The sequence below is a fragment of the Curcuma longa genome, unplaced genomic scaffold (assembly GCF_044706935.1).
Source record: "Curcuma longa cultivar G26 ecotype Majalengka, Jawa Barat unplaced genomic scaffold, ITB_CL_G26_1.1 utg3290_np1212_1714210_RagTag, whole genome shotgun sequence".
Taxonomy (NCBI): Eukaryota; Viridiplantae; Streptophyta; class Magnoliopsida; order Zingiberales; family Zingiberaceae; genus Curcuma; species Curcuma longa.
The window spans coordinates 514,573-540,696 of NW_027435602.1; the positions used below are offsets into that span (position 1 = coordinate 514,573).

General features: G+C 35.3%; 1 protein-coding gene across 1 annotated transcript; it reads right to left on the reverse strand.

Moving 5' to 3' along the window:
- Nucleotides 1–1,181: 1,181 nt before the first annotated feature.
- On the reverse strand, nucleotides 1,182–23,955 carry LOC141820333 (putative 3,4-dihydroxy-2-butanone kinase). Its single transcript, XM_074707623.1, has 20 exons — nucleotides 23,729–23,955; nucleotides 22,844–22,917; nucleotides 22,708–22,771; nucleotides 22,058–22,170; nucleotides 21,934–21,981; nucleotides 21,736–21,807; nucleotides 21,566–21,655; nucleotides 21,133–21,306; nucleotides 20,888–20,971; nucleotides 18,011–18,066; nucleotides 10,137–10,267; nucleotides 9,974–10,066; nucleotides 9,017–9,087; nucleotides 3,864–4,010; nucleotides 3,737–3,777; nucleotides 3,142–3,225; nucleotides 2,955–3,022; nucleotides 2,768–2,880; nucleotides 2,593–2,688; nucleotides 1,182–1,571 (listed from the first exon to the last, which is right to left on the reverse strand). The coding sequence occupies exons 1-20, from the start codon at nucleotides 23,766–23,768 to the stop codon at nucleotides 1,440–1,442; spliced, it is 1,791 nt and encodes a 596-aa protein (XP_074563724.1). The 5' UTR covers nucleotides 23,769–23,955; the 3' UTR covers nucleotides 1,182–1,439.
- Nucleotides 23,956–26,124: the final 2,169 nt, after the last annotated feature.

Consider the following 26,124-nt stretch of genomic DNA (forward strand, 5'->3'; position numbering starts at 1 on the left):
GTGGTTCAACGATTACGACTTTTTCCCATTCTGTTGACAAAAATAGATCTTATAGTTCAAATTGAACTTTTACATCATTTTTTTTCATTTTTTTTCATTTTATTCAACATTCAAATACAATTTTTCTAAGTGAACCCCACATTTTAATCATAATCATGAATCCATAGTCTTCTTGAATTCATAATCAAGAATTCTAATACTTACACGACAATTTGAGAGGTTTAGAGAATAAATAAAAACTTGAGTTAAACGAAACACAAATTCTAGTTAAGACATTTTGAAATCAAAGTTTTAGACAAATTCAAGCTCAATTAAAGTAAACTTTCAGTTGATTGAGTGTTATGATCTTTAGTAGTCAAGTTTCAAAAATCAAGAAATAATTCTATACTTTATGAAAAAATCATAGAATTTAGTGTAAACATAATTCATGTTGATATTTATCACAAAAATTTTATTTTTATGAAAGTAGTTTTTATTTTTTAAAATTGATACAAAGTTAAAATGTCTTAACATGCTTAGTGTTTCAATCAAAAGTTTGTATCATTTTGATTTCTAAAACTTCTATCAATAGATAGATACCACCAAAATTTTTAAAATTATTTTTAAATGAACATTTAAAAATAATTTTCAATCATATAAATCATTGAGCTACATGTACATGACTTGTACAAAAATCTTCTTAATGATTGGTCGTTATATGATTCCTATATCAAGATGACAATAGGTCTATCTAAATGCATCATAACAAGCATCCTACTCCAAAATCATTATCATAATATATCACTTATTTCTATGTGTCTCGATATACAAAACAAGCCAATCCTAGATTGTAGTGAAATGTTTTTTTTTATCTATTTGATTATGCAACTGTATATTAAGATATTCCCAATTGATGCTCCTACCTAAGATGTCAATTGTAGCCTTCATCCTTAATACCAATTGCATGGTACAAATAAATGCATAGGACTTGTAAATAAAAATCATGGTGTAATCAAAAGTAAATAAGTCAAGAATAAAATATTGTGATATCCTTCATTCACAAAATCACTTCTAGCAACTCATAAAACTAGTTGTTTCAATAAGCCACAGAAATCCTAAGGCTAGTATCTAGGAGAGTTTGTGTATTTACGCTGGATGAATCAGTCCATACACCATGGAGCAACCACACTTTTTTTTCAAAAAAAAAAAAAAGAATGAAATTGCTGAAAGGAATCTTCTTCTCAATGTTAGATTACAACAGTATATTGGGGGGTAATAAACTAGTAAACTCTTCCTTTATTCAAGGTTCTTACAATACAGTAAAATGACAAGGGGACAAGTATAACAGCTTTCTCAGCTCATGCTAGCACAAGCGGAAAACAAATGAGCAAAGTTATCAAAATGTGAACAATTGCCGCTGAGGTGTGATACTACTGTAGTTCATACGGTATACCAAAAGATTAATTTTTTGATGGATGAAATTTGCTCTCGACAGCAAGAGCAACAGCTCTATACCATGTTGCTGCTGCCATTGCTCCAGGATCAGGAACTGAAGATAGTAGATCAGGAGCAACATAAGAAGATCGACCAGCCTGCGTGTTTGTACATCTTTTGTCATGTTGGAGCAGAGTACAAGCATATAGACATACATGCATTGAACTATACAAGCAACAAAATGTGCGTAACCTATGATGACCTAGTACAACAAAGGCTTTTAACTAGTGTATCAACACTAAATGGATGTTAAGTAGCAATAAATGGTGATACAAGTATATTCAAATATCCTTCTCAAGTTAAGATATCAAGTTAAGCTAAATGGATGTCAAATAGTGATAAATGGAGCTAAATACTGATACAAAGATAGGCTACTACTGATACCTTAATTTGAGAAAGATAGGAAAAGTAATTTGAAGATTATGGAAATAAATGCTTCAAATATCTAATTTTTCTCAACTATTATCGCCTGTCTTGTTTGAGTAGATCTTCCGATTTTCTTTTGGAAAATTGCTAGTTCTAATTGACCCCTAGGCTAGTTGAAGTGCATCCTTCAGGGGTTATTGGGCTGCTTTAGGAAGACTCGGGTGGTAACAAGGTACAAGAACATGATATTGTGGAGGCCTCAAAAAAAGTCATATGGTTCTTTCTGATTCAGGCCGGTAATTGATAAACGTGATTTGAGAATGGGAGAGACAGCGTGTGATGTAGGAAGCAACTAATTCAATGCCACAGATCTGAGACGTGCAGTAATAACACTACTTTGGAGGGAAGCACAAGTAACAAATCAATGGTGATCAAGTTGAAAGATTAGATTGTCATGTGGAAAAAGGAAGCATAAACAAAAAAGGAAAAAATTAAACTCCAGCCTCTACCAAAGGGATTATCATAGAAAACAAAACCCTAGTAGAGAGTTGGCTCTAATACCAACTTAAGAGGGATAAAATATTATATTATTGCAATAAAATTTCTATATATATATACCCTATAATTAAATACTCAAGTGGGACTAATCACACATGATATAATTAATTACTCCAGCACCATCAAATGCAACTGCTTAAAGATGCTTTTTTGTGGCATAATGCATAACACAACATCAGCTGCAGAATACTATACCAGGGCACGCATATTCTTTGTAGACTCAGCCCCAGTCACCGCTGCTTCAGAAGATAACAGAAGAGCTGTTAAAGGATCATCTCCAGCATCCAATCTCTGACCATAGGAAATATTAAGATAAACCTTTGTCAAAAACGAGGACAAACCAAAGGGGAAAAGATGTGCCTTAATTTACCTCTCTTAGAACTTCAGATGCTGGAATTAGTGCATCCAACATAGTCCGATATCCAGCAACTGCACCACCATATTTACTGACAGCTGCTACAGATGCCTCTAGAGCAGTAGCCCCTGATCAGTGCATCACTCTGTTACAATTACTAACCCAGCAAAGGAACCCTATGAGCCACAAAAACTTTTCTTACATTGTCTCGATGAAATAACTTGATTTTGTTTCAAGCTTGCATATGCAGCCTTGCAGAATATGTCATACCTGTTTAGTACACCACAAATAATAATGTAAAACGCATCCATATGCTAACAATGGAATACAGGAAAATGAACATGTGAAAAAGGGAAACAAAATTTTTTATAAGAGTAATGATATACTACAGGATTCCACTAGTTCCGCCCATAACCCTTCTAAGCGAGGCTCCAATCTCATTTACTGTTTCTGCAGCATCATTCAGCGGATAACTGTGAAGTAAACTAGAATTAGATAATGAATGGTGGCATGCAGAAAGGACACTTGAATTGTGTCTCTATGACACTTCATCATGCAAATATATTTTTAAATCATCATATATTCAACTATTGACAGTTGAAGAGAAATAAAGGTAAAAATAGATAACTGTCTAGAGGGTCCAAAGAAACTTCAAATCAATCAAATTTGGCTGTAAATTAGTATGCATACAAGATATCAACTATGCTTGACTAAACTTGGAACAATTTTTCCTGTGAAAATAATGATTTTTTAAACTATCTAATATTGTGATCCTTAGTATCTGAAATCAATCTTTCCATTAACCTTCTGCAAGATAAACAGTTGATGTTTATTTAAACCTTTTATTGAAAATTGAATGTGCCTAATCCAGCCTAAAATAGTGCAAAAAAAATAAAAGTAGGTGCACTATAGGAATCCAAAAAGGAAGCGCCTAATTGGTTTTTGATCCTTCTACTGGCCTATAGCACTAGAAAGAATGCATACCATTTAATGTCTTCAAGAACAGCTGTAGCACCCCTGTACATCTGTAGATGTAAACACAGTATTTCTTAAACATAGAAAACAAACGTTTACTAAAATGAAAATCAGTGATATCATGAAGTTTACTCACAGTACTCCCACAATCACCATCACCCACTTTACTGTCCCACTCATTTAGTTTCTCTGTCAGATTAATTATCTCTTGTGCAGCTGCCTCAATAGCAACTTGTAATATGCAGCCTAGCTCATTAAGCTTTCTTGGTTCACTCATTATCGACTGAAGAAAGAGTAATTTACAAGGAAAATACACATAAGGGGTGCAATTTAATGCAATATTTTCTACTTCTGAATAAAGCCATCACCAAAATATGAAAAGCTAAGAAATCAACAAAATACAATTTACATCTGGTTTGATGTATGCAAATACAACAAGAAGCAAACAAGCTATGTTATCATTAACTTAATTCAATGTCTCGCATATAAATATTAAACTACAATACAGAGTGATGAAGAATTTTTTTAATGTGGTAAATATATTTGTCAACTTCGATTTAAGTGCCAGCAGCATTATGAATGAGAGCGAGCAGTGGTTCATCTAAATAGCTGACTACTATTCCAAAGGGGGAAAGAAAAATTAGAACAGAAATTAAACAACACAGTCCCAAAAAGAATTGATTCCAGTGCATAAGACACTTCAAACTTTTTACATCAGACAACTTCACCAAAAGCCAAATACCTGTTCAATCATAAGCATTTTTATTATCACCCTACTAAGTGCATTAATCACTGTTTTACATTCCAGTATTCTCTTTATAATGTTTCTTAATTGGTATTAGTTTTCTTATGCAAAACAGGAATATGAAAGTTTGCCACAAAATTCATTACAGTATATACTGTATACATACGAATTCTGTTTCTTTGTCTATGGATTCAGCCATACTAAATTCTTCTCACAGAAACTAACAGTGCAACACAGGAATAAGTCCAGCAAACTTATCTAGACATTTGCCTAGAGTCAAATGCAATTTTGTAGGTGATATTAGGCTTCTTATCTGCAGATACAACCACAACATTACAACAAATGTAGCAGATGCAGTTTGGTTCTAGTCCAATGTTTGATACAGTAAGACAAGCTATGCAAAACACCACTTGCATCCCTACAACCAATGCCAACCTAGAACAAGGCTCTCTTTCACATTTGTGGTCAATAAAACAGCACTCTAGTTTCACCAATAATGGTTATCGTTGTTAAGTGGTGTTCTCATTCTTTAAATGAGATGCCTTCACTTCAAAATGTCGAACTCTTCATCTACTTCACCATCAATTCATCTAGCAGCCCTCAAGCTCTATGTTTATTACCACAGAAAATTGAATGGGAGAAACAATGAAAACGACAATTCTTAATGGCACTTCATTCCTTGCATGATGACTACATGAGGATGTTGCATACTTCTACCATGTCTGTTCCACCCATTATGCCTGTGTCAGATCGACCTACTCTTTTACTTCAGCCACAGTGAGGAGGGTTTCAGAGAGGTGGTGAAGATCATAACAAAAGACACAAGCAGCAGAGGGAATAGGTAGACACCAATTCATATAATATGAGAAGCTTAGAGATAAGACAGATATGTTTTGCACTTTCCATGAATTCCAGTTGGCTATACCTCATAAAACAGTCATATGGCTCAATCTGAACCACCTTCATAGGATGAATGCCCTGCCAATTAACAATCCAGTCCTAGCTCCAACACTGCTTAGGAATAAACTCCTATTTCCTTCGATTCCATGCTACAACAAATGTCTCATCATGGCATAATACTTGTGAAATTTATGTGGGTGGTGCGTCTATTACTTTCTTGATGTATACCCATCCTAAATTCAAAAGCTTAAAATATCACTTCGTTTTCTAACCTCTTGCCCTCTCGTCCATTTGAGCCATTGGTTACTGTTATTATTTATCCATTTTTTTCCTCTGCCTTTTATATACCTTGAGTTTCCTATGAATTTATTGTCAGTAAGCAAACTCACCAAATCATTGAGCTATCAATAAGGTATACGAGCAATTCTATGTCCATTCAAAATTCAAGGCCAGGGAGGTGATAGACAGAGCTTGAATTGATGATTATATATCAGTTGACTGTTTTATATCAATAAAAAAATTTACTAAGGAAAGGGTGTACTTGTAAATTTTAAAACTTCTTCGACGTTTTCGCAAAAGTGTGATTAAAAAGCAACAGCCCGATTTTTTTTCCTTCCTCTCCTGTGACTTTGTCTTTCCCATCTGCCCTAACCTCTTTTTAATTCTCCCTAACTCTAATCTTCCTCAACCCCATCTTTTTTCAAAACCACATATCCTTTTGCCGCCGTCGCAGCTGTTGCCACTGCCAGTGCTGCGCACACCGCACGCCTTCATTGTCGCTGTCGCTGCCACTCCACAATAACGAGCCGATTAGACTCCTCAATCGACTTATGTGGAGTTTCTTCCTGCTTGTTCTCATAGATCTACCTTGTACATGATTAAACCTACAAACTACAAAGGAAAAGAAAATTGATTTGTGATTGCTGATTAAGAAAGATGAAGTAGATTAAAATTTATATCTTATGTGCTCGATTATTTCTATAAATTAATTTAGTGCATGATGATAAAAAAATAAATAATAATTTTATTAAGGATCAAATTAGGTATTTACTAGAGGAACATTAGAGATAAATTCTTTACAGTTTATATTATGTTTCATTAGAAGAAAAATTAATTGCATACTCCTATTGCTTGATCATATCCTTTATGTTTGCTTGTCCTTTTATACTCTTGTTGTTTATCAAATTGTTGTTCCCTATCAAAATTTATTAATGAAACACACAAGGGAAAAATTGAATTATTTAAAAAAATAAAGAGTGGACTAATATCATAAATAATTACTTAATATAGTACCTATAACTAAAAAATACAAGAGGACTTCAGCTCAACACTTGTAAGAAATTACATAGCTTCTCAACTAAATAAATGAAGAAACGAGTGTAACCCTTCTGTCATAGAACTTTGGTTCTATACTTTATAAAACTTATGAGGTTATTTATACCAAGTTAGTAATAAAATATTTCTCTATAAATATGGAGCATTTGCTCCGCGCTTTAAAAAGGATTTTCGAGTTTTTCAGCGTTCATATAGGCTTTGGCCAAATTAAAATAATTTTCCTCAGTAGATGGATTGCGGGGGTCATTCACCCTATTTTTATATGAAGCACCTCATTGGATGAATTGCAGATCATTCATCCTATTTTTATGTGAGATTTTTCAGATGGATTGCAAATCATTCACCCTATATATATGTATATGTGCACATGCATGATATATTTCGTATTGGATGGATTGAGAGTTGTTCACCCCATATAGATACAATACATCTCTTTCAAGTGGATTGAAGGTTGTTCACCTTATGAATAGGTGCATAGATACAATGCATTTTGTTATAATTGGATTGTGACTCGTTCACTCTCATATACGATGCATCCCTCTTGAGTGAGTTGCGGATCACTCACTTTTATGTTTACATTTATACATGATATATTCATATTAAGTGAATTGCAAGTCATTCACCTTTATTTATATGACACATCCTTAATGGATATGTTGCATGTCGTTCACCCACTTAATAAATTATATTTTTTCAGATACAATAAGACTGTAATGTGTGTAATGTTGAAAAGAGAACTTAAGGAGAACTAATGAAATTAAGAGAATAAAAGACGAATAACAAGAAAGAGGTATAATCAAACGGTGCTTAAAAACATGAAAGCATAAATTGTCAATTATATTGTTGCCCTCTTTGATTATATTTTCATGCGCGTCTCTCTTATTTCCGTTTTACACATTATGTTCACTCTCCCTTCCTTTGACCTCCAGATTCGCAAACTTGAGACGCTTTTCGACATTTGGTCAATATTACGAATGGTTGCTTAGAGATGCTCAGCGATAGTTTTGAAGCTAGTTTCTGTAGAGACCATTCAGTTTATTTTTTTATTGCATGGTTGGTGTTTTTTATTTCATTATCTACATGAGATTAGTTTGTTAGTCATGTCATGGGTATAGTAGGGTCATTGTTTTGGGATAAATATTTTGTTAACATTCTTCTTCATCATTTAATAAAATGTTGCATATTCATGTTTGTACAGTCCGGTGTACCATTATTGGGTATTATTTATGATTTTTTATGCAGGAATGAATATTAACCGAGCAAGAAGGTTATCTCTCATATAGAAATGGAAGCCTCCAGGTCATGATAGATTATGCCCCTGTCTTCATATAAACTTAAAGCCAAATTGTCCATTCAAGTACATAATCTCCTAGTTCATCCAACTCTCCAAAACTTATATAAGATGGTCCCTAGTTTATCTTAATTTTCATATTCTAATAGTCCAGTCTTAATCCATGCAGATGTTATGTCATAATTAAGCTGTCACACACCTTTCAATCCAATATTTAACAAGGGAGGAATTCAGATCTACTGACACTTTGTTTGGGAAAAGGTGCAGTCTAAGGAGATAATCACTTCATTCATTTGTTTGAATGATATTAATAGATTTACGGACTAAGTCCTCATAACGTCCAAAAATAAATATATTTGCCACAGTTCCAAAAATGAAAGGTCATATTTGCAACAGTTGGAAACAACTTAGCCCTTTTAGTTGGAAACAACGGAGAGTTTGTAACCTACTCATACGCATGCCAATACACAAGGTTGTATATGTGAAATTACAATAAGGTAATATACAATATATATAGGTAGAGGGGACTAACCAATAAGCCCTAATAATTTCCCCCTTAACAATTATTAGACAAGAGAAATTAGATATAAGTTCAGTAGATAAAATGAGAAAAACTAGGTTACAATGAGGGCATGTTATAAAATATTGATAAATTTTATAGTTAGACATGACAAATTAATTAGAGCTGAAAGTGTAGGAGAGAGTTGAGCATGTAGTGGGTAAAGGATGATTAAAGAAACAACTTACAGAAACTAAGAATGATTGATTACCAATGATATGCCTAGCATAGTTATGGAAGGCTAAAATCCATATAATTGATCTCATATGGTTGGGACTAACATGGCTTGTTGATGTTGAAGTTGTAGACTGGAAGCAAATTAAAGAAACAATCATCTTTCCTCTATATATATATATATATGTCAACATCTCAGACAGAGAGCTAGACTTCAACTGTTATATGAAAATACTGTTTCCAACAGAAAGTGAAGTAGAAGTACTGCACAAAACTATGTTCTACCTCTTTTTTGCTACTTGCATTTGATACTGGTACTGGAACAGGAATTTTGGCAGGCGGTCGATCACCTACAACTTCACATTACCTACCTCAGTTCAAGAGACTAGACCTTGACAAGTTAAAAAAATGAATGCAACCAGCAATGTAACCAGCAAATCCATACAAATATACACTAACAAAGAAGGAAAATAATAGCCAAATAAACTATCTTGGATATGAAAACATTCAATAAAAATCCCATCATCTTAGTGAGACTATTCAACTTGCTGTTTATTGTTTGTTACTCGATTTACAATCAGATAAACTAAGCACTATACACTAGATCACACTCAAAATACAAAAGTCAACATCAGCATTTAGTTGCCACATACTAATGTCAAGGCATGGAATCTTGATCTCAATGCATCACATAGCTAGCTTGAGAGCTCATGGATCATACTGTTCTTTTTGTTACAATTAGTTCATATGCAGAGTCCATTAGTCAATATGCTTCACCTATATTTTACAACCTTCATACTCCAAGTACATTGTAAAATGAAGAACGCTAGACTAATATGCATTACTTGGTAAATCATCATTTAGAAGCCTCAAGAATATGACAATTAAATTTCTATTGAACAGTAAACATTTTTATTCATTTTACAGATAGGTTCTGTAATACTAAAACATATTCAAAATTGTCAGACACTCGGATAGTTGCTTCAATCATATTCACATCTCAATCATCACATCTGAAAGAATGAAATTGGTGCTCAGGGTTGTCATTAATCATGGTAAATTGTGAACAATCATACAAATGGAAAATTCATTAGGTCCAATGATATTAAGGAAATCATAAGATAAAATATAAAATTCAAACTAAACAAAGTTGTTCATTCCCATGGATTCATGCTTATAACAAATGCGCGTTTAGATAAAATTGAATAACTAATCTAATTATACAAAGTAATGGGGAATTACCTTCTGCACCAACAGGCCAACATGGAGCCAGAGTTGGGGCATCCAAACGAACCAGAATTGCTGAATCTGCCTTCATAATGGAAATGGAAAATCCTGTTCAAATACAGTCTTATTGATTAGTGCTAAGAAACAATGAAGACTGGAGCTTCTTGGATAAGCTGACCTGCCATATCGAGTGAAGTCATAAATGATCCAGTATAAACACGGTCAATAGCAAGCCCATGTTCTAGCTGTAATTGCGGAACAGCCTTTCCTGCAGCAATCATCAACTCCATCATAGGTGTGGCACCAAGTCTACATTCATGAAAAACTGGATTCAGATACAGTTGGATGTTGGAATTTCCTGTGACGAGATGTCTAGAAAAACATTCATTTGTACTTCATTTAAGAAGTAATTTAAAGCATGACTATTGAATAGACGACAGCTAGTACAAAAAATTCAACAGGAAACAAAATACTCAAGCATTAATGAATACTCAAGGATCTAACAGAGGAAAACAAATATGTAATCACCGCACCAATTTCCAAATATGTAATCACCGCACCAATTTCTAGCCTCTACTACTCTACTAGAGAGTACAAATTGAATGCTTAAAAATTTAAGTCTGGTAGATGACAGATTAAGCCATAGCCAAAGCTCCAATCTATACTTCTATATTCATATATCATGAAAGAGACTTGTACCCATGGTTTAAAATCTCGAGCTGTGCTAAAATTTCGGTCCTAGACCGGAACAATACAATTTCAGTACTCTATCATACCGTGCCGATATAATTTTGGTATCTTTTAAATATAAAATATATTAATTAAAAATTAAAATCTAATCTAAATATTTAAAAATAAAAAATTTAAATATATATAGGGTAATTTTATTAGGCTTTAATTAAGGCTATTTAAATTATCTCAATCTTAGCTAGGAGTTAATTAAAATTATCGACCTAAATTTTTAATTAAATACCTTAGTTCCACTACAGCGTACGACCGCACATCTCGAACGAACTCCAAAGGCGTCGTTGGGCTCGAGGCTTCCTCCAAAGGCATCACCAAAACCCGACGACACCTCCGGAGGTCCCATATGATGCCTCCAAGGCTGGTATCATTTGTGTCATTGTCGGTTCGCTGGCAGAACGAGATGTTTTGCCCATATCAGATGAAACGACTCAAGATTTGAAACCATGCTTGTACCACCCTTGTATAGGACCTCACAACTGGTATTATGATCAAATCAAGATTAAGCATGGAAAAGTGTTAGACATAATAGTTAGATTAGTATTACAACGTACAAAGTTTAGTCAAGTGAGCTACTTAGTCAATCAGTGTCATATTGGAGTGTAATTATATGAGTGTTGTAATGATTCTTTTTGAATTAAATAAAAATTCTCTCTCAACTTTGTAACTAGAGGAGCCCAAAGCTTAGGGTTTAGATTTTTCCTCCTTCCCATAACAAGATCACAGGTTTCTTATAATAGCATGAAAAAAGGGAAGGATTAGGATTACTTACCTTGGGAAGTCTCTTCTATCCATATATATTATTCATCATCATAATATTATATTCATATTCAAACACTTCAATTCACAAATAAGTCCCTATAATTAGTAATAGGAACCTTAATGCAATTATAGAAACATTTTTGCAAATGCTATATAATGCAAGGGTATACATGTAAAATTATGATGAATAATACACACACACACACACACACATAGAAAGGACCCTAATCTTTCTCATCTGCATGATATCTCATCTCTTCATGGCACCCAAACCAGCCTAATTCAATCTAATCGCACTATCCCTCCACATTGATGTCAAACACAGGATCAGCAAGAGCATCAGATTCTCAAACAAGTGTTGCCAAACAGCCAATTTGTTCTCACATCTGCTACCATCTCCATGGCATCATCACCCAACCAATATGTCATCTCCAGACAGAGATTAGGCCTGATGAGAGCATCAGATTGAAAGATTGGTTGAAGAATAATTTTGAGATTGAAGCATCAGAGTAGAATCAAATTTGATCGAGATAATCAGATTAGCATCAGATTAGAGTGTGAAATTGGGATCTATTTCTGAGGATTTCAGCCAAACGTTATCCACATCAGGTTAGGGGAGTGATTTTGCAACTTTTTTTGGAGGATTTCTACAACAGATTGGGAACAATAGCCAGCCATTACACCAGTTTCACCAATTCCTATGTTGATTTGTGAGCAGGCTGACTTCTTCTCCTTGAACAAAAAAGTATTTAAAGAAATCTCAAAATGTAAAATTCCTCAACCACATCACCAACAGTTCGGTCTACTGCTTCCTTGAATATCTCAGGATCCATGAATATCACCAATGAAAAACTTAATGGGAAGAATTATACCTCATGACTGTGGCAGTTCATATCTAGTTCATGAAGCAGGGTTACCTGAAACACCTCACAATCCAAGCTACCAAGATTTTGAAGCAAGTTTATCAGTCACAGCCTCATGGGAACCTCATGAGCATCTTTCAATACTTCTTTTCATAATACAAGACTTGGACACTGGCTAGAGTTGTATACTTGGGTGATAAATTTTGAGCCTATGATATTTATACACACTAGCAAAAATCCAACATAGAGATCACTACATATATTGGTCAATTCTAGACCACTGCTACTGATCTATGAGATATCTTCCTGAATCACATCAAATTTAAGAATCATGCGACATTGTTTCAACAAGTTCTTCACCATTATAGTTCTTCACACAGTTCGTCCTGAGTTAGAATATGTAAAGACTTAAATTATGAGAGGAAGCGCACTTCCATTCCACCTCTGTCAGGTGTCACACATTTATATAAAAATGTTGCTGGATCTGCTAGATTCATTGGACCTTTTGATCCCTCAGCAAACAGATCTATTTTGGTAACTCAATTGTCATCTCAAGGACTTGTGCTAGTAGAGGAGGTTGTTGGCAATACAATGAGGGTGGAGGTTGTACCAGTAAACATGACAGGCCCAAAGAGACTAATGGCAATTTTATGGAGGTTGTACCAGTGAACAAGACAGGCCCAAGGCATAAGGGCGTTTGCTAAATGCTTATCCGTTAGCCATCCTTCACACGCCACCCATATAGCACAGACAACTACAATCACACAGGATGTTTCATCAGGTCCATCCCTTCTAGTTCTGGCTTTAATATCACAATTCCTATTGTGAGGTATATCTGCCTTCTTCAACTCTAAGCTATGATTGTTAACTGTCTCATTGTAACCAAATGTCATCTTATTTGATGGATTTATTGCACTCAAGCAGATTCCACCCACCCTTCTACTTGGATCCTTAACTCAAGCACCTCTAAAAGCATAGAAGGCAGACAAAAGGGCATTAGGCTAGTCTGTGTCACTTCATCTTTTATACTTTGCACTTTATATGTGTGGTTTTCATTTGAACTTATTACCAATCAATAAATTTAGTAAATCACTAAATTGTTGCATAATATTTCCTAGTAGCTCAGCCTCCATTCAGGACATGTGGATAGGAAAGGTGATTGGCATCAAGCATGTCTCAAGATTTATATTGACTATATAATCTTGCAGATACCCATCTTAGTATTCTCTATAATTTACAATTGTCTTCAATGTCCACTTTGACAATATAACTATTCAAGAATAATTCAACTTTTCTTAATAAAAGATCATTTTAAAGTATATTCCTTTTTTCTTCTTTTGGTGTTGCAATATTGATGTATCTATTGAGGAGTTAAGGAGAAATAATCCCAATGAATACTTCTATCACTCCTTTCAATCCCTCATCTCTTGATAGTGGTTATCTCATACACATAGAGAAATATATAGAGGAGAGAATACCAATGAAAGAGATAGAAAAGACTTGCTCAAACATACATCACTCAGATTATGACGGCAGGACTATATGTGGACAAGAGATGCCCATTGAGAAGAGAACACATGACATAGAAAAGCTTGTCAAGAGGATGCCATGGGAGGAGCTCAGCATGCACAGTAATGCAGTTGATGTCATTAGAACTAAAGCACTTATATGAGTATCATGCCAAAGCAAGAGGGCAAAGGGGAGTGTGATGGGTCAAAGTGGATCCAAGAGTTGATGAGTTGATAAAACATGGATAATTTAATGGGTTGATGAATCGCTCAATAGCAGTAGCATCTACGATGAGCAACAATGGCCTTAATTTGCTATCAGTGATAATTAGTCCCAGATCTCCTTCCCTAGATTGAAGATATGGTGAAAGGTAACAACTCTAGCCTAGCTGAGACGAAGGAAAAAAATTTTTTTAAAAACAACTCCAAATTTCACAACCTCCCAAAAACGGTATTAATGAAAAAACCCAACACTAGGAATGCACCTACTTTGATATCATGTGATGGGGGAAACAATATTGTATTCATATTCTTGTTAAAAAAAATAGCTAATAGAGTGTGTGTGTATATAGGACTGATCACAATATAATTAAAACAACTATACAGGACTAAACCTGCAACAAATATAACTAACAACTCTAATAACTCTTAACACTCTTTGCCTCCAGTTGACATAACTCAGCCATTTCAGTTCACCATCAGTTTTTTATTCACTACTCATTTTTTAATATCTGTGCATCATTCAAAATGAAATTAGTATTGCCCACCTTTTCTAACATCACACCTCTCAAATTCGATGATAGATATATTTTCCCTCTCTATAAGTAAAATGATTGAAAATTTAGCCTCATTTTGATATTTCTCCCCTCTCATAGAATAAATCCTCAAGTTGACATAACTCTAGCCATTTCAGTTCACCATCAATTTTTATTCACTGCTCATTTTTTAATCTCTGTGCATCATTCAAAATGAAATTAGTATTGCCCACCTTTTCTAACATCAGACCTCTCAAATTCGATGATAGATATATTTTCCCTCTCTATAAGTAAAATGATTGAAAACCTAGCCACATTTTGATATTTCTCCCCTCTTATAGAATAAATATTAGAATCTTAATCTCACTTGTATATGTAACACTTTTATCAATCTCTCCATCGATTGCAATCTTGAAAGATATATTATATTTTCCCATGAGTATATTTTAGAACTTTATTCAATCACAAAAACTTCTCGTCTCTATGAGTAATATCAAGTTTTACTAGATTCTCCTGATATTTGTTCCTTGTTACAAGAGTAGATATTAAAGTCCCTAATATATTTTTTCTTTGTTGTGACAATGCATTTTGCTTGCAACAATGCTTCCACCAAATATATGCCAAATGTAAAAAAGCTGCAAAAAGTTTCCCCAACCTCTTCCTTCCCTCCCTCCATTTCCGCCCAAGGAAATGGAAGACAAATGAACTAAGGAAAATCTTTCTCAAGGCACATGTCCTCTGTTGCTTCCTTTTCAGAAACATGAAATGTCAAGGGCAATGGCAATACCAAACACCACATTCTACTTGTCATCCAGGCATGTATGCTTTTTGTTGATTCTTTTACCACGAATAAAATATTCCCTGACATAGCATAATACAACAATTATCTATTACCTTCCATGGATAGTACTGCCTTCAAACCATACACATGCCAGGATAGAAGTGTAGCTATCATGGGAAGGAAAATAAGGAGCCATTTGGAACTCCTATCTTTGACAAAACTTGAGATTTGAGGATATCGTACTAAATGGAGAAGGATAAACCCTCAGTTAGACTACATATCTCAAGGGTAGATAACTAACCATGCCGATGTTTCTCGGTTTTCCGAGTGATGGGTGGCTAAAGAAAGATGTCAAAACACTAGGGCTTGTTCCCATGATTATAAAAAAACTTAATCAACATTTCGCTTCTGGCTGAAGGCAAGGATCAAGGAATTGGATTTGCAATATTCATCTTAGTCCCTCAACATGTGAATAGTAGTATTCCTAAAGGGGTATTGTCACAAATAGGAAATATTAACTTAGGCATGAAGCAGACAACATGACATTTGAGCATACTAGTTTTTGGTTATCATTTCTGTTCCCCTTTAAAAGATAGACAAGGGCTGATGCAATGAAACCTGGTTCACATTTACTGGCTAATTCTGACAAGGATGAGCAAGTCTCGCTGAACGTTAAGGCTCTAGCTTTTTTAACCAATCATATTATTATCTCCAATAAGATATGCCCAAGGATTAAGTCTTGATGTTGGGAACTGTTTCGAACATGGCTCAAAATGATTCGGCATCAGTGTTTGCTGGAAGGAGAAGAGGAAGAGATTTCTTTCCTAGGTGCATCGCTGATGAAAATTAAGGTTAGGAGAATTCATAGGCTCCTTTATCCAGATTTTGAAATATTACTAAGGGAACCTTTACATTTTTTAATATGAATGAGGAAATATTAAGATCATTGTCCTAGGTAGATTATCATTATTGTCATATTAGATGTATCAGGTGTAGATTTTACGAATGCCGGTCATAAAACCAACTACACTTTTGTAAAAAGTGAGCTTAGATTAAAGGTAACTACCGTGGAGCATCAAAATAGTTATAGTGAATATTATCCTTCATACATATTAGTTTATATATATATATATATTATGTTAGCTGGTAATTAGCTTTATTAACTTCCTAATTGTAGATAGTTTCCTAAGATGGATTTCTAGTATTGTATATGAATATACCTCATCTTTTAATAAAGAGATATATTCTTTTTCTACCTCAAATAACAATACATATATAATTTCATGAATGATATATACCCTCTTCAACAATTTCATTATCCTATATTGAGAATAATTAAGTTTTTCTATGAAAATAATGATCAACATTGATCCAGACATAATAAGATAGATGCCCCTAATTTTAGTGGGCCATTAGACCAATATATATTTTTGATTGGGTAGGCAAAGAAAAAAAAACTATTTTGTTATTATAGCAGTGACTCCTATTGAACAGCCATGATTTTCCAAAATAAAACTCATTAGAGAAATTAAAATATTTTGCCAACGCGTTCAAGGCAACCTAGTCATGCTATGACCTGAACCCATCCCATGATCCCATGATGGTCTTAGATGAAATGAGGACTAACTAAAAAATACATTTCAATATACTCTAAGGATCAAATCCATAGTATAATAAAAATCTAAATCAACGATTCTGAAGTGTGACAAAATATGGTTCCCAATTTGAAACTTTACAAAGATGCAATATTAGAAATGAGCATTGTTCTAGACATATTACGATGACCATAATTTTAGTAGGCAATTAGACCAAATGTAGCTTTGATTGGATAGATAAAATAGAAAACTGTTTTATTGTTATAACATTAACTCCTATTGAACAACCATGATTTTCCAAAGTAAAACTAGTTGGAGAAACTAAAAATTTTTAGCAAAGCGTGCAAGCCAAGCTAGTCATGCTATGACTTGAACCCATCCCATGAACCCATGATGATCTTAGATGAAATGAGGATTAACCGAAAAATACATTTCAATATACTCTAAGGATGAACTCCATAGTAAAATAAAAATCTAAAACAATCATTCTGAAGTATGACAGAATATGGTTCCCAATGTGAAACTTTATAAAGATGTAATATTAGGAATGGGCATTGATGGACCCGCCCCACCCCTTCCCCCACCCTCTTTAAAGGAATAAGAAGTGGATTACTTTCATCTACCTATTAAAGTAGACTTATTACAAAACCAGTTTCAATAGTGTAAGAAAATCGTAGTGAGCAAATACTATTGTGACCACAATTTCAAAACGAAAGCACAAACTCTAAGTTGAAAAGGTAAAACGTCCAAAAGTAGCACTGACTTCAAGTTACTAGTTAGTCAAGCACAATGTGCTGCTCTTTAAAGAACAAATTAATACAATAGGAGTTAACCATTTATGTTCAATTCACATATCAATAAATTTCTAATATGCTACTTCAAATTACTAGTTAATCAAGCACATTGTGCTGCTCTTTAGAAAAATTAATACAATAGGAGTCAGGTAAATATGAGAATGTATGTGTGTGTGTGTGTGACAGGTCAAATTGCTGCAAAATAATTATAAGACTCCAAGAAACTACAAAATAATGTAAGAACCCATACCCATTAATCATCAGAACCACTCTGCTGCCCCTGGTGATTGGGACATATTGAGTTTCCTGCAATTATTGGAAGACTACTTCACTGTTGATGTAGAAAGAAAAAAACTCCAACTATTATTTGATTGTTAATATCAGCAAACCTGAATATAGTTTTCTCTATGAATGACTCATGTGTATACAGCATTAAACTAGAACATATGAAATGGAGAAGGTAAATCAGACGAGAAAGAAACATATCTCCTAATATAACTACATGGTTCTGAGTTTTAACTGTTAATGGATAAATGCACTATGATACCCACCAATACAAATCTAGTCAGGTAATAACCCATAGCTGTTTAGAACTATCTCATCCACACCGTCGAAATAAAGAATGACAAATATCCACCCATAGCTGGCATTATAGCCTAGCAAGTAAACATGACCCATCTCAAAAGCCTACAGATGTCTTGGATGTTTTTGACCAAAAGGAGACCCTCAACCCTTCCTCTGTCTCTTTGCTTAGTGTTGAGCTCTCAACTCACATTGGGTTTACAAGGGAGTTTACAAATTCATCTTATTTGGAGTCACCTTCATCTCTGCACCTCAAAGGGAAAACTTTAACCTCACAAGGAGTCAATTTCAACTCTTCATCCAATAAGATCCACCACCACCCTTCACCTAACAAGGGATCATCCACACCTCTTCAACTTTAGAGAGAATTAGCCTTTTCACGCTGTGAGTCACCTCTACCTCTGCACCTCCAAGGAGTCACCTTCAAATCTTCACTTTATAAGCAAGTCATGTTTACCAGGAATCATCTTGCAAAGTCATCATCTCCACCTCTTCATGTGATGAGAACCTTTTCACCTTATAAGGAGCCATCTCCACCATACACCTGACCAATAGAATAGAGATATCTGAGTATCCACTAGTGTTGGTATCTGACACGGATAGAGAGGGATTAGATGAAGAGTTCAAGTATCAAAGGCCTCTTCCACTCATAAGGCTGACCGCATCAAAGTTTCATTAAGCTACTCATACAAAGGAATAGCCGCACTACCTCTATCAAATCATATGAACTACTAGTTTATATAAAGTGGATTTGTGAGTTAGTCAAATACAGAGCACCTAGTCTGGGCTATGTTGTTGGCATTAGGCTTCCTTCGAATAAAGCACCATATCCAAGCCTGCTAAAGCTATATAGAACAGGCCTCAAAGGTAAGATAGCAGGCTCATTAAATCTCATACCATTTATGAACTAACCCCGCCTTGCTCCTTAAAACTTGATTCTTTTTAATTGCTACAATGTTGTTTTGATCAACAAGTTCCTTTCCTTAGGGTGGATTGACAAACTAGAAAAGCCTTCTTGCTTGTGTCTGGATGTGTTTCTGCCATTGACATCATTTGCAAAGTTGTGGTCCCAGGAAATGCTACCTAATGCTAATTGAGAAACGATGACTTAAAAATAGTTGCCACAAGCACTTCGATTGGTGGCAACTAACCCTTCATCAAGCTGGCCACTTCCACAAGTCTTCTACTAATCCTTCATTAAGAAGGCAATGGCCCTTTCAAAACTTTCTTATGCTCAGGAATCAGGATTCTGTTCAAAGTCATAGTTTTAAATGCTGATGGGTATGGGTTGCCACAGCCTAAATGTATCATTATAGCCAATAACTGATATCTAGTATGTTGAAATGGGTATATTGCACTGTGCCACTCGTACAAACACAATGTAGAAGGTACCAACTGAAATAAGGATTGTCTCAGTATATTAGCCAAACGTATTATTATAGTTGTTAACCAATACTGATACTTTGTTGGCATCAATAAATGTCATTGTGTCACTAGTGCCAACACAATTCGAAGGGACCAACCAAGCAAGGCTTGTCTCCATAGGTCCATCCTGAATCAATTGAGACAAAAATATTCCCTTCACATGATATCCTTCAATTCTATGGTCAAGGGGAGAAGATGAAATATTATAAAGAGAAAGGGGAGAGAATAAGAATAAACATCCCTAGCAGAAGCACTAGTAACAGCAATAACCAAGTGTACTTATATTCTATAACTATGCCTAATCTAGTTTCAATTGTCATTAAAAGTTTAATTTAATTGTTTTTTTAATTTCTACTGGCTCATTTGAAGACAAACAAGTTAAGTAGAAAAGTATTACTGGTCTTCATTTGAATTGATCTCAACATTATTTTAAGTATGCAAAGTGTCAACACGACATCATAGAAAACTATACCATTCCAAGCTGAAGCCAAAACTTTAGAGTGGAACGATAATTTGATTGGGCTACTCAATTACGACATTTTTGCTTTCAAGTGTCATCCTTTCTGATTTGTCATTGCATATGCTTTTGGTAATTTGTGAATCTTGTTAGCTGTTATCTTGTCTATAAATGCTCCTGAGAAAAAGTGCGAGGGCTGTTGAATCCAGTTGCTAGATGCTGCTATAAAACTTATTTGTTGCTGAATTTTAATCCAGATTTACTTGTTCAAACTTATAGAGACATCTTTGCTTGCATTCCTTTCTGATTTTTTATTGCATATGCTTCTGTAATTTGTGAATACTGTTAGTTGTTATCTTTCAACTTCAATATGTGACTTTAGCCTATTACAATTTTTTCTAGTCGACATATTTCAGTTATTTAGTTATTTTCTATGTGTTTTCCTATTGCGCTCAATGCTGGTGATTAGCAAAAGTTTGGAATATATCGCATGCTGTTTGTAATGCCTTTTCTACAATTGCCATGATGCTAAGTGACTCGTGTTCTATCCATGAGAAAAGAGACACTTGGTCATGACAGTTTTGAATCTCAACACTTTTATGATATTGGTTTGAGACACTATATATACTTGAATAAATGATTCTCATGCTACAACATGCATACCGCTGACAATATCTGCTTAAGAACATGAGAGACCACTACATCAACAGGCTGAAGATCAACAACAGCAGCGCCTGGTTCTCCATGCTGAAAAGACGACTTGAAAAGATAAGTATCATATTTTGCTAAAAATGAGAATGGTAGTGAAGAAAGTGCTTCTTTATGCTGATAGATTATCAGGTAACATCCTTCATAGTATATTTTATGTTGAAAAGTGGTTTTTACTGTTGAATTAGAGCATAACTTACAATTCCAAGTCCAAGTTCCATCAATCCTGGACCTAGGCGATCTGATGTGACCTGACCAGGAAGTGTACAGACTGATAATGCAACTCCCATTGTACCCACCATTTCAGAAGCATGCTTTGCTTCTGCAGCAACATCAGCAAGGGGTAGACCAGCATCTGCAGCGGCTCCAGCAACCTAAAATATGGAGAGAAAAAAATTAGCACATAATAGAATTTTGTTCAGTACAAATTCTAAATGTCAAAATTAGGCTTAACACATTCAATTGGCGTAAGTATTAAAGAATAAGGTCTTATTTCTACATGCAATTTTAAGCCTTTGGTCTCCCTGCAATGATGGATATGGGATAACTCTTCAGAGCTAATAGATATCTCCTAGATGAAGAATATATTGGGATCAAGCATAATTGGATTTTGATTGGCACCAAAGAGATCACCTTATGAACTAGAATTGTTCCTGCTAATCCTCTTCGTCCAGCTATGCCACGAGGTGGTGGAAGAGCACAATCATCTCCAACAACAACCATCTAAGGATATCAAATCAATGCCAATAAGAATCATTAATAACAAATGTCAATATAAATATGAGAGAATTTGTTTCAATTACCTCAACTTTATATCCCTCTGCTTTTGCTTGCTCAGCTGCCAATCCAAAATTCAGTCGATCGCCAGTATAATTCTGCTCACATATAGTTGTCAAAAAATAACAATAGACTGAATCATTAATATTCCTAACATTCAAAAGAAAATCAAAGAACAAAGGGATTCTTTACAACTGCACATTCCAAGACAAACACTATAGTACCGTGACTATCAAAAGGCAACCCTTGGGACCTGTTACAGCTCGAATACCCTGCAAAGTCGAACCCAAGTGAGCTTATATTTCATATGGACATGATAAGTAGATTTGCATGTTTAAAAAGACGTACAGCCAAAATAGAGTCGACTGGTGGGGAGGTAAAAACATCCCCACAGATGGCAGCTGTTAACATCCCTGGACCAACAAATCCAGCTTGAGCAGGTTCATGCCCACCTCCACCTCCTGCAATTTAAAGTTAGATGGATATCATTCTTGACAGATTAGTTTGAGTGGGCTGCAAGATTGAAATGCCACAGAAATGCTCAAGCATAACAGTCCTCTGACATGGCTAATTTGTCATGATAACTAAATATCCTGTTATCAACAAATACATATGTTCATTCCTCTAATCATAAGTGCACTTGTGGACATTTATTTTTGAAGGGTTGAACTTGGGAAGATGGAATGCCTATACGAACCACTTGCATCCATTGCTAGGCAAAAAATGTATGTGCATAATGTGCATATAGTTTTAGTTTTGATGAGAAAAAAATTGATAAGGAGTACAAATAGAAGGGTTTTTTGGCCATCAAATTGACTATATGCAGATACCAAATTTTTTAATTTGTTTGGTTAATTATACGGACAGGTTCACAAGAACCTCATAGGCTTTAAAGTAGAATTGACATTGAGGCATAAGACACGTATCAATTTTTCAGAGAATAAGATAATACGTAAACAAACATGAAAAGAGAAGGATAACTTAATAGCAAACACTACCAGATATGACAGCCACTTTGTCATATGTAGCACTCAAGACATCAGCACGTAGTACTACCTTAATCTGCAAGATAGAGTGAGAGAATTTATTTACAAAGATAATATGATTCATTGCATACTTTCACAAGAAATATACCTGTGGAAAGCCATCCAAGTACTGTAAACCAGGATAAGTTTCAACTAATCCCTCAATAAATTCAGTTACCACATCTGCATTTTGGTTAGCAAAATCAACTCTTTATTAAATACAAATCGTTTTACAGAGGGTTAAAAACAAGGAATTTGTCTGCAAAAAGGAAAAAGTCAACAGCTCAACACATGCATCCTCTCCAATATGCAAAAGATTCACATTTGCCGTTGTATAATAAAACAGATATGCTCGAGGTATGCACCCAAGTCATTGAACAACAACACTTCTACTTCTGTAAAACTTGGCTGGCGCACCGTGCAGTATGATGAAACAACACATATGGGGTGAGGGTAAAATCCTGATCATGATCAAGATCCAATCATATTCCCAAATCAACCATTATGTAAAACTTCAACTATGTTGTTTCTATGAGCTTTTGATGCCGACAAACTAAGACCACTCCATGTGGCTATACTTACGTAATATAGTCAAACCCCACAAACGCATCTGACTCTGCTTTATTTATATATTTTCTTGAAGCCGTCGTGCTTTACCTCTCCGCGTTCTCTATGTTTCTTGCTTCTCACTGCATGTAGAAGGGTGTTCGAATCCTAACATCTGGGATCAGAGCTATTCTGATCCTAATACTTGTTCCAAATACAACAAAACCAGCCAATATAGAACTAAAAACGAGCTCATCAAACATCTAATTGAATAATAGAAACCCTTAGAGCAGGCATTCATCTACACGAGGGCAGTATCTCAACGATAGACTCCACAATGAGGTCAGACCACAGCAATCGCAATATTCACCAGAGATAAGAAAAAATCGAATGAACAAAAATCATAGAAAAGAAACGAAAAACAAAAAAAGTAACGATGAGAAGAGACCATTCGGATCATTGACCAGCTTCTTTCCCTGGTACGCCATTCTGGCAAATGGAATTCCACCACGAACCCACGATCGCCGAGTCGCCCTCCTCGATCGAAGACGAGAAAACCCTAGCTCGCGCCCTCGGGACAGAGAACAGCCAGACAGAGGAAGACAGCGGAGACGAGGACGCCCGAGCTAGACTTTCAGCTCGATATATATTTTTTTGCCCTTTTTCTTTTGATTCTCAGAGAGGACCCTATTTATAGATCGGAAGGCTTATCTCGGAAGCGAGTCCCTAAGCGACCCATTTGTCCGAACAGAGTAAGCCAAATTATCGCCTTGCCCACTCGCTATTCTCGAGGTAGTTGCGCCACGTGTCCTCCCTTGAAACCACGACCGTTCGATCAAGGTATTCGTTGCGGGTAATTCAATATGCCAACTGTGTCATTTAAGTTGACAAGAAACCCAAAGTAATTAGATGGTAAGTGGGTTTTTTTGGTTGTTTCTTGTATGGACAGCATTACTGGCTTCAGCTGATACAAACCGTCCATTTGTCCTTCATCTTCCTGATTTCCGTATATCTACTGCCAGATTGTGCTGTTGTCTGTTACAAGCTCTGTGACGGATGAGCAATTGTCCATTTCGTTCACCGTCGCCTCGGCACAGCATACAACTGCGGTTCTCACCCAAACTCACACTACGTACGCGGTATTGACACGTGACGTGCAGCACCCAGAAAAGAAAAAAGAACCTTAAAATTAGTAAATAAATGAAAAAAAAATTAGCTGGTTTGCACTCCAAGAACTTATTTGATAACTACAATTTTTTATTTTCAATTTATAATTCTAAAAAATGAAAAATAAATATTTACTATATTATTCATCTTTAATAAATTTAAATATACTAGAAAATAATTGCATCAGTATTAAAATATTTTAAATCAAATAAAGCCCTCGACTTTAATTTTCTTTTCCATGTAGAATCATTTTTTTGTTAAAAAATATATTTCTGGTATTTTATATTTTTTTAAGATTTTTTTGTGACATGATCAAAAATATATTTCGTGCGTATTTTATTTTTTTTTAAGATTTGGATCAGATCGATCAGTTGATCGACATGATGGTGGTCAAGTGGACCACTATATGGTCGACCAGTGGTCGACCACCAAAGTGACGTGGCTATTATAACGCCACGTCCAATCCTTGCAAAATCCTTTATCCCAAATTTTATTAAAAGATTTTAAATACTGATTTAATTCCACAAATTTTGTTTTAGTTTTGGTTGACCAAATGAACTTGAAAATGAAAGAGAAAATTATATGTATATTTTTCAAAAAAATTAAATTTTAATTAGATTTTGTGTAAACCAATTTCTAAATCAACTCACATTAAAAATATTATATTTCTATCATTCACTATTCATACATAATTAGCCATGTTTTGATCTAAAAATATTATCGAAAATAGTGACGCGACTCATAATTTTGAAAAACTATCAAGATGAGAACTTTACGTGGATCACTGGTTGAAGCGGATCTTTGATAGAGTCACTCGATTGATGTCAATCTCATTCTATAGCATTTGTCAGGTATGTTGGCATCTGGATTGACCGTCGTATGCGCTTCCCGATTTACTCTGGTGGTCGGTGGGAAACTTCCGTGGGACCGGACCAGCCACCCTCAGGGATTGAGTCCATGAGACTGACTGGGATTTATCATTTGTCAGGTATGTTAGTACCGATGGAATCAAAATATCTCCACAATGGTATGATATTGTTCACTTTGGGCCTAAGCCCTCATGGCTTTGTTCTTGACTCTCTCCAAAAGGCCTCATACCAATGGAGATACTTTCCATCCTTTTAACCTCATGATCTTTTCCATGTACTTTAGATGTGAGACTATGTTTGCACCCTTGCAACCCAACAATCCCCCCTCAAACAAAGGACCACAGACCCCCCTCAACGTCGTTTTTGATGTCTCCCTCAACGTCATTTTTGATGTCTGAATCCTCGACCCACCAGGACTTTTTTGCCCCTCGGTCTACCCGACCTACTAGAATTTCCACCTAACCGCAGCTAGGACTTTTTGCCCCTCGGTCCACCCGACCTACTAGGACTTCCCACCTAGCCGCAGCTAAGACTTTTTGCCCCTCAGTCCACCCGACCTACTAGGACTTCCCACCTAGTCGCAACTAGGACTTTTTACCCCTCAATCCATCCGACCTACTAGGACTTCTCACCTGATGTCTGGTCCTCTTGATTCAGATACGGGAGCACCCACTTCCTTTGTTTAAGGTTCAAACCACATGGTTAGATCTGGATCATGGCTCATCCGGTGGTTAGTCCGGTGAAGAGCGGTCTCGCTCTGATACCACTTGTTAGTACAGATGAAATCAAAATATCTTCATAATGATAT

Coding starts and splice junctions, on each gene's coding strand:
- LOC141820333 (XM_074707623.1), bottom strand. CDS start 23,768: ATGGCGTACCAGGGAAAGAAGCTGGTCAATGATCCGAATG. Junction 22,772..22,843: donor ACTTGGATGGCTTTCCACAG/GTATATTTCTTG, acceptor TCTATCTTGCAG/ATTAAGGTAGTACTACGTGC. Junction 2,881..2,954: donor AGTTATTTCATCGAGACAAT/GTAAGAAAAGTT, acceptor TGCACTGATCAG/GGGCTACTGCTCTAGAGGCA.